We start from the raw sequence: 12,853 nt of genomic DNA on the forward strand, positions 1-12,853 counted from the left end.
TCTCTGGGTGTGTGGGGAAAAAGCAGTGGTTCGGCTTGGATTCGCCTTGTCACGAAAGTGGCGAGGCGTCTCCTTCGAGGCTGCTGGCTGGAGAGATGCAGTTGGCGAACGCATGCAGTACGAGGGTGGGTGTTTGAACTAAAAAATAGGGAGCGATTGGCCACTAAATTGGGAGAAAAAGGGAAAAATCAGAAATAAAATTTAAAAAAAAAATCTGTCCAGTTAAAGTCACACTGAAAACCATGAAATGAGAGCTGATGTTTAACTGCCTAGCTAGCTAGCTGGCTGGTTGCATAGCTATGTTTTAGCATAAAAAGCTAAGCCACGTGGAAAATAACTGAACTGCACGTGGCCATTGTGAATTTGAATTTAAGTACGGATATGGAGACAAGAGACTGGACTGCTAACACTTTAGCTCATGTCATGAAAAAACAGCTCACAGTTAAAAACAGAGGGAAAAAGGGAGAAGGAGGGTAAGAGAAAAAAAGGAGTGACAGGGTATGAGGTGTGTGTGTGTGTGTGTGGGGGGGTGGTTGGATAGTTTAATACCTGGGCCCATCTGGCAGTTTCCTATCAAAGGAGGTGCTCCGTGGAATAGCTGCCTGATGTTGCTGGAGGATCTGCTGGCACTGCATACGATCGGGCCCCTGTGTAGGAGAGCCCCGGGGTAGGGGCTGGCCAGCCGGTGTGGGTACCCGATGCCAGGTGGTGTTTCTCCTGAAGGGGGTCTTGTACTCACAGGGTGTACCCTCGCTGTCAACCTTATACTCCACCATGGGTATGCGGTAGAGCTCGGAGCAACCCCTAGGAATGAAAGGAGGTTGTGGAAGTGGGGGGGGGGGGATATAAGGTAGGAGATCAGCGATTTACCCTTTGGTGAAAGTATCGACTGCAGCTTTTGTCTGCAGAACTCAAGGAGCATCTTTATGAACAGTAGACCACAAATATTGCGAGTGAACAAACTGATCAGAACATCCTTATCAAAAACAAAAATGAAAATTAAAGTGTCCTTGGGCTATTTTGCCATTGTATTAAATTAGTCTGAATCATATTTATACATTATGGCTGACCTTGAGGCGCTGTATTAAACAAACACACACACCCACCAACCCACAGACACTAAGCACACAAGCACACATGCAGATTAGCAGATCATCAGGTGCTCAAGCAGTATTAAAACACTTTAGTCTGTCTCAATGGAGGGTGAAATCTCAGCTGCCACTCAACCTGATATGGGTCTCCCTCCAAATAGCTTTACACAGGAGACCTTCCCTTCCCTCTCTATCGGGTTACTTTTAACAACACTGATGATCCCTGGCCTGGACAGCGGCCCATGATGCCATTTCATGCAACATTAATGTTTGGGGTTGGGGTAAGAGCTGGCGTGTATGTTTGGGAAGAGGATGTGTGTGTATGTGTATGTGTGTGGGTGGGAGGTGAGGAGGGGTCAGTGTTTTAACAGCCTGGGTGTTCTGCTGCCTCTCCAAAAGCATCTCAAGCGTGACCCCAATGATTACACTGCCCACCCCAGCCTCCCACCCGCTCAGTCCATTTTCCAGGATCGGCTGGTGAGGTGGAATGCTCTGTGTACTTTGCTGTGGGTATACATGTACACAGCAGGCCTCGAGTGGGGTGAGCCAACTGATTGCAAAGCCTGTGGCGGAGGGGCCGGTAATCCCTCTCAGAGAGACCCTTTCATCAAACTGGGCCACGGGTGGCTGGGCTGTTTACGGCTGGCCTCCTATAGGAACTGCATTGGGGGTTATGAGCTCTGAGTACCATTCTTCACATCCTCCTCTTCCTCCTCCTCCTCTATCTTCTCAATCTCAGCCTCATCCCACTCTCACATCTGGTCAATGACAATTGGGGCTTCATCCATGATGGACGACCATCTGTGATATAAGCAACATTATTTACATCCTACCATGTCATACAAATACTGTGTATATTTTGAATGTGTTGCTGCCCCCCCCTTCTTTTATATTTGGAAGAATAGGGGTGATTAACGACGTTGGAAGGTCACAAGAATTTTTAAGCAAAATAAGCAGATTAGATCAAATGAGCACTAATGAGCTAGGTGTAAGAGGTGCTGTCCTAGCATAAACAGTGACCCGTAAATGTCCTAACAATCGAAATACTTCATCATTTACTTGACTCATTTGCTCACTCTTCCAGGACACAAAGGTGTTAACAGGGGTGCTAAATAGTTCAGAGTATCGGTAAGTGATTTTTTAACAGCACTGCTTAACCCGCTCATTACTCAGATCAACTGTGTGTGTGTGTGCATTTCAAGCCACATTGCCACACATCATTATTCTCTGAATGGGTTATACTACATGGTAAACAGCTTGTCAACAGAAAAGGTTCCAGCTGTTGTCTCTTGCAGAGCTTTTTGCACTAGTTTTCTTAGGCTCCTAATAGTTTTGTACTGCACTGCACATCCTTAGTTGGAGGCAGAAGTACATATCAGAACAGTCTTTTTATAAAGATGGATCTTTGTAATGAACCATGATGTTTGCTGATGCCATCATGCTAGCAAACGAGGACAAGGAAAGGTTGGAGAGAGATCTTTAAGACTGGACAGAAGCACTAGAGATTAAAGGACTAAAGATCAACAGAACAAAGACTGAGTATCTGTGTATAAATAAGCAAATAGAAAGTCCAGGATTGACCTTAGGAGGAGAAGATGTCCCAGAAGTTAACGAATTCAAGTACTTAGGATCGACAATACAGACAGAAGGCAGTGGTAAGAAGGAAGTCGAGAAAAGGACAATCTGGGGTGGAATTCATGGGGAAAGGTAGCTGGAATACTTTGTGACAAAAGAATGCTGTTGAGGGTAAAGGGCAAAGTATACACATCAGTGGTTAGGCCCACCATGCTCTATGGTATGGAAGTAGTGACAACAACAGAGACACTAGAATCTAAATTACAGGTAGCAGAGTTGAACATGCTGCGTTGGTCCTTGGGAGTGACTAGAAAAAACTGGAAGAGAAATGAAGACGTGAGAGTTACGTTCAAGATCAGAGGAATGGATGAGAAGTTGAGAGAGACAAGACTGAGATGGTTTGGACACGTACAGAGAGGAGGCATAGACTATATGGGAAAGAAAGTATTGGACCTGGAAATACTTGGCAAAAGAAACAGAGGAAGACCAAGGGAAAGATGGAGAGACCAGATAGAGGAGGACTTGAGGAGGGTTGGACTGCGGGAGAAGGATGCGTCAGACAGAAAGCTATGGAGGGCAAAAATCCACTGTGGACCCTTGAGAAACGGGGAACAAGCCGAAAGAAGATATTTGTTTGTAATGCATAAGAATGGGGGGGGGGGCTCAGTCACCTGATGTGTAAATTACCGAAGACCAGGCAGAAGTGTCTGTTTGGTCAGCAGTTAAACCTGGGATGGAGATTGGTGAAGGGGAAGCACAAGAGGGGTGCAGTTCTGCAACTATCAGACTCACCCAGACAGCCACGAGGAGGGGAAGAGACCAGGAAGTGCCAAAGATTTACACACAGTCTACTTCTTTACACTCAAGTTATACTGTCGTATTATCACAGCTGGTAAAGGGCTATGCTGTATACCGTACCGTGGGTTACAACAACATAAACAAATGGATGTTAACAATATGTTGGTCAGTCAACTGAAAATATTGTTTCTGTTTCACCAATAAGAGGAGGTAATTTGACAAGAATACAACTCCACTTACAAAAAAAGCACTCAGAGGGCTCTATTTTCCTCCTGGCACAGAGCCGGCAGAGACGAAAATGGCCATAGGGCAAATTTTCCTCGCCTGTGCCCATTTGGTAATTTCGTGGCTCAAAAGGAACCCACCTGCACCACAATGGGTGGTGGTAGTGGTGGTGTACCCGGGCTGTGTTAATGCTGCCACAGTACAATTTCGGCGTTCATTTTGGCTTGAAATTGTGCTTAAGCCTCTGCTGGCTCAGAGCACGTCTGAGCACAGACACGCTGAGTAATTTTCCTGCAGCAAAGATGCACAGGAACATTTATCCAAATGCGTTTTAATGGATGTCTGTAACAGATATTAAACTTGATGTGAATCAGAGACAGTTTGCGCGCCGCGTGACGCAGGGAAAATTCAACCTAACTCAACAAAGTGAATGTCTGTCTGGTCCAATAGGATGTACCCCTACAAACTGTTAATGCTAGAGCCTGACATCTGGCCGGGAATCCCGTGGAATTCCCGTGGGATGGAAGTCAGTTTCACTATCAACCCATGAGCAGAACAGGAGAATTATTTTCACCGAGTCACGGGATCGGGTCATGAAAATCCTCTCCCGCGTCTGACTTAATAGACTAAACTATTGTGTCCATTGTCAGTCTCTGTGGGCTTGTGCATGAAGTAAGAATGCTGAAAGCAATTTGTAAGTTATGTCATACAGGCAGTTGAATAATGATCTTCTTGCCAAGTGCTTAAATTGACATATATTTTGTTTTGTCACAGCCTAAAGGAAGGGAGTATATAATTGGAAGAAGACAGTAGCACAGGGAAAGAATTTACTGCGGCCAGATTTTAGACATCCAAGTTAACCGAGGAGGAATGTGTAGCCATTCTGATGGGCTTCCCTCTTCATCCATCAGGAAAATGACAACATGCTGCACTGCGGTGCATTTAAAGGGTATGAGAGGAGCTGATTTGATTGGCCGAGTAGAAGCCTGTCCCAACTCCACTTGCTTATAATGTATTCCTCTCATCCAACCTATTTATCAAATGCACCGCCCTGTACCAGGGCTGCACTTGCGACTCTGGTCACCAAACTGCAAAAATATTTCGGACACACCCGTGTGCACCAGAGCACCACGCTTGCGGTTGTGCCCAATTTCATGAAAATAGACCCCAGAGTGTTTTTTTAATTTCTAAAAGAAGAGTTATAAAAGTTTAGTTAGAGGCCTTTTAGTTAGAGGATGTTAATATACTTGGCAAGAATCACACCCTGTATCAAGTTTAAATAAATATGGCGCTAGCTAATGCCACTAGATATGGAGCCACGTCTCATTTACATTTGTAAACAGTGGTGTGGGGAAGGGTAAATGCACCGTTTGCACATCTTTTTATCTGCAGACTATAACTTACCCATCTTTCTTAAGGCACGTGTGAATCTTCATTATATACAGTGGTATTAAACTGATGTCCATTATAGAGAATATTTCAGTGGGAAAATACATAAATGAATTCTTTTCTGAAAATTTTGCTTACATTGGTAGTTCGTTGCCTAATTAATGATGACTATTGAGCGAAAATCATAGTTTACCCACCTTTGTATATCTTTTTTTGGGGGGGTGATTTTCACCCTCTTTTTTCCTCCCCAATTGCATTTGGCCAATTACCCCACTCTTCCGAGCCGTCCCGGTCGCTGCTCCACCCCCTCTGCCGATCCAGGGTGGGCTGCAGACTACCACATGCCTCCTCCGATACATGTGGAGTCGCCAGCTGCTTCTTTTCACCTGACAGTGAGGAGTTTCGCCAGGGGGACGTAGCGCGTGGGAGGATCACGCTGTTCCCCCCAGTTCCCCCTCCCCCTGAACAGGCACCCTGACCGACCACAGGAGGTGCTAGTGCAGCGGCCAGGACACCCACCCACATCCGGCTTCCCACCCACAGACACGGCCAATTGTGTCTGTAGGGATGCCTGATCAAGCCAGAGGTAACACGGGGATACGAACTGGCGATCCCCGTGTTGGTAGGCAACGGAATAGACGCCCCCCCCCCCACCTTTGTATATCTACCACTACATCACTGGTTGTAATACTACATGGAGCGCCATGCATCAAACAAACAAATATATAAATATATAAAATCGAATAAAAATATTGTTTTTTCATTTCTAAAAACGAAACGTATAAAAGTTTAGTAAGCAGCCTTTTGGTATGAAGGGACATAAATTGCTATTTCAGCCGGTGGCTTATAATGAATTACCATGGGAAAGTGTGACAGCGAGACCTTAGACCTCAGCCAGAGAGCTGTCACTTAAATGATAAGCCGGCAATGGAGCGACACGCTAATCCATTCCCACAGTCAGAGGCCATGTCACAGCAAAGGGCCAGCGAGGTCACGACCTCCACTGGCCCTCATAGATCTTCACTGGAGAAACGTACATAATGAGGTGAGCTGGAAAAGTGAATAGGCTTGCAGATTGGAAATCCTGCCCAAATCAGCTTTCCCAAACGATCTACTGAGAGAAAAAACAAACAAAACAAAAACCGTTGTTGAAAGGAGTGCGGGGGCTGGCTGGGGCTGAGGCGAGCAAAGCAATTTCTAACGCGAAGGGGGAGCTACTCTACTTCACAGGGTGTTGACATGGGAAGTGAGAATCACAGCTTAACCTCAGCCAGATGAAGGAACGGTGATGATGAGTCTGATGTCACCTAAAAAGGAAAGGTCACAAGTGTCCGTCTAAATGTCACGCGAGCACCTCACAGACGAGTGACGCTTCGGTGGTAAAATGCATCCCGACACAAAGGACACAATGGAGTGTGTTCGTTTGGGCAGAAGCAATTTGTTAAATCAAGTTCATCCACCTTTACAAACTCGTATGAAAATGCAGTAAAACCTTACAAATGATAGTAAGTGGTTTAAGACCCGTGCTATTCTAAAGTTCCAGTTGCTTTATTGATCCGGTTTATCTGTTTTGTGTTGTGGCTGGCCGTCATCGCCGTAGGCTGCTGGGATCATACCGTACTGATTTCAGACGGGAGATTTGTTTTTATTTATTCTGTCATTAGCTCGATCCAAGGCTAACATGTTGAATTGTTTAAAGCTTACAGAGTACAAAAAAAACAAAAAAAGCCTTAGGAGATTCACCGGGTAAGAACCACATCCAGGATCAAGTTTATATAAACAGTGCTAGCTAGCTAGCTAAGGCCACTGTTAGCGCCGTAGCTCATTTGCTAACCCTGGTGACACGTCGATAGCTTGAACAGTTGTAAAATCACATCAGGTGTGATGCATGTAAAATAAAACAAAAACAAAGACACAGAGGGTCTGAATATTACGTTGTCTCTGACTAAATTCATGTTAACTTTATTTCAATAACCTGATGAAATAACAGTCCTCCACCCTCAACCTTGATGACCCGGTAAGAAGGAAGACTTCGTTAAAATAACATTTTAATAACACAAAAACAACAGCAGGACTGAGATGATGGTTAAACACGCCCGTCGCAGCCTGAGAGCGTGCATACAAACATGTCTCCTTATGGGAGCACTTTGAAGCCGAGTTACATTGTCTGGAGGCCAGAGGACCTCTTGTGCATTGTTGTGAGACCTGCCCCTGAAACTCTCTGGCCACAGGGGAGGGAGGGAGGGGGCGGGTGGGGGAGTCAGGGTCCACCAGACCCCCGCTGAATTCCTTTCCTTTGAGATAATAGTGGGGAAAATTGAGCACTCATTGTTGACTGCAACACTTTAGCAACTCAAATCTCCAGCAACCGAGAGAGTCAAGGGCCCTCGAGATTCTTCGGAATGACCTCTCACCTCTGGATTCACTTGGAGCGATGGGAGAAAATTCAAAGGGCCAGTATCCCTTCGCTTTTGCTTGTCAAGCCAGCATGGCGAGCGCTTCTGTCTCGGTAAAGAGGGAAACATGTCGCAGTGGAGCTCAACAGCAACAGATTCCAGTAGAACCTCTTGTTGTTTCTTTTACTTATCAGCTCGACACGTTCGATGGCACCAAGCAACAGCAGGAGTGCAGCGCAGTTCATTTCAATGCATCACATACACACCATTAAGAATGTATGGGCAGACTAAATGCATACTGCGAATGTAATGATATGTGGCATGGTCCTACATTTCAAAAAAAGCCTCTGCCAGTAGTAGCCAAAAGTCTTCTCCCAACTTAAGTGGTGTGAGTCAACAGGGCCAGATGTCCGGCGCAGAAGCCACCACGCTGAAAGAGCTCCACTTAGCGAATCCTCCAGTTCATAATAACAGTTCCAGGGAACGGGACATGTTTTGGAAGATGTTTGTTTTGACTGCTTTCTGCTTCCCTGAACTCCAATTACAATTGTATCATTATGTATCATCACAGATTGCAGTAAGAAGATTAGAAGTGAGTTGTGCCAGAGAGGCTGCTGTGTTGGATTCACAGACAAAGCGCGTTAGCCCACCATCTGTGGAGGCAAATATGCCGGTCCTCTGCTGCCAGACCATAATGCAAAGTTGAAACATGGTCACAGCAAGCCCACACTTTACATCTTCTAACACAGATGACACGTGCACACACACACCATTTAAATTGTCTAGTTAGCATTTTTTTAAGTTTGCATTGGAGTCTTCAGAGGATATTTTTAAACCTCCAAGAGAATGTTTTATGGATGTCAGTCCTCAAGTTTGAACCAAATTAGAAATTCAATTTCTCAACCATTATTTCCCTGAGATCTTTTTCGTCTTTCGGCTTGTTCCCTGTTTCCCAGGGGTCGCCACAGCGGATGTGGTAGTTTCCATCGGTACCCTGTGAGGGGACAGCGCCAATGGCGGTCGTTGTTAACCCGGGCCTTGACCGATCCGGTATGGTCTTGAGAATCCGCGTAATAATTTGGCAAAATTTTACATGGAATGCCCTTCCTGACACAACCGCTAACCCTGTGGACGGGGTCACAGGTAACACGCTGGACGCCATCCCAGTATTCATGGACTTGTGCCCATGCTTGTCGCCACATATTATTTCCCTGAGATCAATTTGACAAAAACTGTGAGAAACTGTGTGTGTGGTCTGGCGGCCTGTCCAGGGTGTCTCCCTGCCTGCCGCCCAATGACTGCTGGGATAGGCTCCAGCATCCCCATGACCCTGACAGCAGGGTAAGCGGTTTGGATGGATGGATGGATGGATGTGAGAAAAACGTTATTTTTAGTTATAGATGCTTATAGGGCGTTATAGATGCAAGCTTCATAGAAAGTGTTACCAATTGTTTAAAAGTAATTAATTAAGTTTAAAAAAAATTTGTTGCTTTTTTTGAGAAAATCTATGGATTTTTTCAATATCATTTTCAATTGTTGTGGCCAACATTGTTTGCAGCTTTTTGTAACAGAATCAGCTTATCAGCATCAGCTTGACTGAGTCACTCATCAAAGCCTATGGGATTAAGAGGAGGTATATTCTCCGTACACAGCAACCCCCCCCTTTCTGTGTGAGCGAACAACCATTATTTGTCTGCACAAATCTGTCAGCCTGAAGCAAAAAGCACAACAAAGATGCTTAAATTTGACATGAATGTGAAAAGGGAATGGATATGCTTTCACAGAATAGTCCATCTGTCACAGACAAAACAAGCAGATATTCTTAAAAGCAAGCCTTTTATGCCAACTTCCATTCTTGCCCATCACAAAAGATAATTTGTTTTCCCTCGTTTCCATGGGGGGGGGGGAGTGCATCATCTCACCAAGTACCAGTCTCCCTCAGGAAGCCAAACACTCCCATCCTGATGGCCAATAGAGGATGGGGAGAGTTGTAAAAAAAAAGAGAAGAAGAAGCAATCTACAACTGTGAGCTGCCAGACGATGACAGAAAAGTTGAGCCATTAATCAAGACGCTCCTCTCATTATCATTCGTGAGAAGCGCTGACTGCCCACGTCGGTCTGTCTCCGCAGCCCTGCTGGATGGAGCTCATTTTCACAACAGAGACACATCAATATTCCTCCCGCTAGAGAAATCACCGGAGACTTCAAATGGTTCTATGTCAGCTCCGCTGTAGCAAAAACCAGGACACAAGCATTTATCTATGAATGTCATCTATATTATGGAAGCAATTGTGAAACACATTTAGTGCAGCTGTGCTGAAAAATGTCAGAAACAGGCGTGTTCTGCTGCCATGACTAAATACACTTTTCTCCTGAGGGAGGCGCATGCTTTTTTTCTCTCTCAACTACATACAAGCACATGTTCGTAGCATACTGTAAAAAAATGCATTATGTAGATTTAACGGCTAACTGCGGAGAAACGGACGGCCTTCTGGGTGAATACATTGGGACCTGCTCATTTTATTTATTTATTTATTTTTATTTTATTTTGATATACTCTATTGATCCCCGAAGGGCAATCCTTCTCTGCATTTAACCCATCCTAGCTGTGTAGCTAGGAGCAGCGGGCAGCCGCCGTGCAGCGTCCGGGGACCAACTCCAGTTCGTCTTGCCATGCCTCGGTCAGGGGCACAGACAGGAGCATTAACCCTAACATGCATGTCTTTTTGATGGTGGGGGAAACCGGGGCACCCGGAGGAAACCCACCGCAGACACGGGGAGAACATGCAAACTCCACACAGAGGACAACCTGGGATGACCCCCCCCCCCCCAAGGTTGGACAACCCTGGGGTTCGAAAACAGGACCTTCTTGCTGTGAGGCGACAGCGCTAACCACTGGGCCACCGTGCCGCCCAATTGAGCTAAGCCAATTTTGTTTATGTGGAATATATGTTGAATTATTTTGAATATATGTGCTTTTATTTTCCTTTAGGCTGAATGTTTTCTTTTATTTCTCATCAGTTTGGTGACACCATTTGTTATTTAACTTGTGAAATATTTTGATATTAATTTAACATACACTTTAATCAGAAATAAAGCAGCACTGGCCTCAGTAAGACGCTAACTTCCGTCCTCTCTCTATCAATCCACAGTGTTTCTATCTGGGCTACACAGTGCTTCTTAGTCTGTGTAGCTTTTGCTGCCGGTCCAGATTACCCCATCTGGTGCCGGTAACATTTAAGCACAATTATGTCTGTGGCGTTCTCATAAAATGTTAATGTTCAATCAAGTTGGGTGATATGAATAGACAAGCAGGATGACAGTCTACCTGCGAGGGGTGCCATCTTCGTGAGGCTGGATGATAACCACTTTGACGGTGACCGAGGTGCGCAGCAGGTCAATCATCTGCTCATGGGTTAGCGTGGCGACGGCCACCTTACAGATCTCCACCAGCCGGCTGCCCTGCCGAAGCCCGGCCTTCCAAGCGAAGCCGAAGGGCTCCACATCAGCCACGATGCCCTCGAAATTGACATGGAACCCCAGCTGACCCAGGCCGTTGCGACGCAGGGTCATCTCCAACGTCTCACAACCTCTGGTGGCGATCTGGGAATCAGAATCAGAGTCAGGATGACTGAAGAAGACAAAAAACAAATGTAAAAAGTTTTTTTTTTATTTTGATACACTCTATTGATCCCCGTAGGGAAATTATGCTCCGCATAATTAAGCTAGGAACAGTGGCCAGCCACCATGCAGCGCCCAGGGACCAACTCTAGTCCATCTTGCCATGCCTCGGTCAGGGGCACAGACGGGAGTATTAACCCTAACATGCATGTCTTTTTGATGGTGGGGGAAACCGGAGCACCCGGAGGAAACCCACCGCAGGCACGGGGAGAACATGCAAACTCCACACAGAGGATGACCTGGGATGACCCCCAAGGTTGGACAACCCTGGGGTTCGAACCCAGGACCTTCTTGCTGTGAGGCGACAGCGCTAACCACTGCGCCACCGTGCCGTCCATTTTTCTTTGTGGCGGTGGGGCTGACACATGTTGGCACACAGGGAGAAATCTCAAAAAAAGTAGAGCAGGACTGCAGACATGCTGTTGCCAGTACATCATACATAATCACCTTAAAGCAGGAAGAAAACAATCACTCTACAGCAAAAAGAGAAATATATATATATATATATATATATATATATATATATATATATATATAGGAAGGTCCTACATAAAATGCTTAACAGTAAAGGATAGAGACAGAAATGGATGAAATCAAGTTGTTTGTGCATCCATAAACCATAGCTGAGATAGTAAAGTACAGTGATGGCTCTCAGTAAAGTACAGGGTACAGTCTCCATGTTGTGTAATCTGCGGTGCAAACCATAAAGACACAAGTGCATGCACACACACAAAGAATACAATTTGGGCAGCTGAATTGTGGTAAAAATCCTCAGGCAGTGATGCGGTACTGTTTGTTTAGCTAATCCAAATAACCTTTCAAATGGATGTAAATGCGAGAGTGCACTTTGGAGCTTATAGATTTAGTCACAGTATTGCACAATGACAGCTAAGTAACATACACAAACACACACACACATGCGCGTACGCATGCACACACAAACACACCTGACCGGAGACATTTTCCCCACTGTTGCTCACATTATCACACACTAGTTAGCTTGCATAGGGAATTAAGATCAAATGTAGAGACGGTCCAGGAGACAGACAGGTCCACAAAGCCCCGAGTATGAAGCCAGAAACTATCAACTTAAAAGTGACACGCAAACATCAGCCGTACCCAGCATGAGGAACAACTCAGCCCCACCATTTCCTTTTTTTCCCCTTTTCTTTTTTAGCAACTGTTGGTGGAAAAATTCACACTCCATCCAGTCGGCTGTGATCAGCCATCAGATTAGTGCCGGGTCAGTCCACGGTGACTGCCTCCATCAGCTGATTATGTCATTCAGCCACAATTATGTCATTTCTAATGCAAAACTGACATTTTTCAAAACATCTGTTTTCTACAGACACGCGAAATATATCAAATCAAGCGGCTCGGTCCCACTTGGGTTTCTACAACCAAAGACATTTCAAACAATGTCAACTTTGCCTAAAAAAGGCGTCCGGGTGGCGTGGCGGTCTATTCCGTTGCCTACCAACACGGGATCGCCCGGTCGAATCCCCGTGTTACCTCCGGCTTGGTCGGGCGTCCCTATGGACACAATTGGCCGTGTCTGCGGGTGGGAACTCGCATGTGGGTATTTGTCCTGGTCGCTGCACTAGCGCCTCCTCTGGTCGGTCAGAGCGCCCCCCCCCCCCCGGATCAGCAGAGAGGGGGTGAAGCAGCGACTAGGACGGCTCCAAAAAAAAAGAAAAA

The 12,853-nt window shown here is 45.7% G+C and overlaps 1 protein-coding gene across 2 annotated transcripts in view; it reads right to left on the reverse strand.

Moving 5' to 3' along the window:
- LOC130122731 (signal-induced proliferation-associated 1-like protein 2) overlaps positions 1–12,853 on the reverse strand; it is a 116,803-nt gene that overhangs the window by 33,956 nt on the left and 69,994 nt on the right. For both annotated transcript variants that reach the window (XM_056291724.1, XM_056291723.1), the window contains exons 9-10: positions 10,803–11,077; positions 550–804 (exon numbers count right to left, since the gene is read on the reverse strand). In XM_056291724.1, the coding sequence (XP_056147699.1) occupies positions 550–804; positions 10,803–11,077 (530 nt within the window). The remainder of the gene's footprint in view (positions 1–549; positions 805–10,802; positions 11,078–12,853) is intronic.

The sequence above is a fragment of the Lampris incognitus genome, chromosome 13 (assembly GCF_029633865.1).
Source record: "Lampris incognitus isolate fLamInc1 chromosome 13, fLamInc1.hap2, whole genome shotgun sequence".
Taxonomy (NCBI): domain Eukaryota; kingdom Metazoa; phylum Chordata; class Actinopteri; order Lampriformes; family Lampridae; genus Lampris; species Lampris incognitus.